The sequence below is a fragment of the Diaphorina citri genome, unplaced genomic scaffold, assembly GCF_000475195.1.
Source record: "Diaphorina citri unplaced genomic scaffold, Diaci psyllid genome assembly version 1.1 scaffold4897, whole genome shotgun sequence".
In the NCBI taxonomy this organism is placed as follows: domain Eukaryota; kingdom Metazoa; phylum Arthropoda; class Insecta; order Hemiptera; family Psyllidae; genus Diaphorina; species Diaphorina citri.
This window is the reverse complement of record NW_007382282.1, coordinates 8,901-9,220: the sequence shown is the minus strand read 5'-3', so window position 1 is coordinate 9,220 and position 320 is coordinate 8,901. Positions and strand designations below refer to the sequence as shown.

At 44.1% G+C, this 320-nt stretch overlaps 1 protein-coding gene across 1 annotated transcript in view; it reads right to left on the bottom strand.

The window, feature by feature from the left end:
- Positions 1–65: 65 nt before the first annotated feature.
- LOC103521279 overlaps positions 66–320 on the bottom strand; it is a gene marked incomplete at both ends in the record, with an annotated part of 9,044 nt that continues 8,789 nt past the window's right edge. The window contains one exon of the mRNA XM_008486388.1: positions 66–315. Coding sequence (XP_008484610.1) covers positions 66–315 — 250 coding nt within the window. The remainder of the gene's footprint in view (positions 316–320) is intronic.

Here is a 320-nt window from a genome sequence, read left to right as displayed (position 1 = left end):
ACCTTCCCTTTGACAGGGCTGGTTGCACCACAAATACCATGAACAGAGCTAGGTACTTTACTTACTTGAAGTCCTAGTTTCTTAACCACATCCTCAATGAGGAAGTTACTCTCACTACCAGTGTCGAGCAGTAAACGCAACTCATGTACATTACCTTTAGGATCCATAGTTTGGACCTTCACTGTAGACAACAAGACACTAGCACTAACCTGGTTGGTCGAACACATTGCATGAGTAACAATCTCATCTGATTTGTCGACAGCCACAGAGGAGTGACTGGTAGACGGAGGAGAATCAGTCGAATAATTCCTAGCACTAGA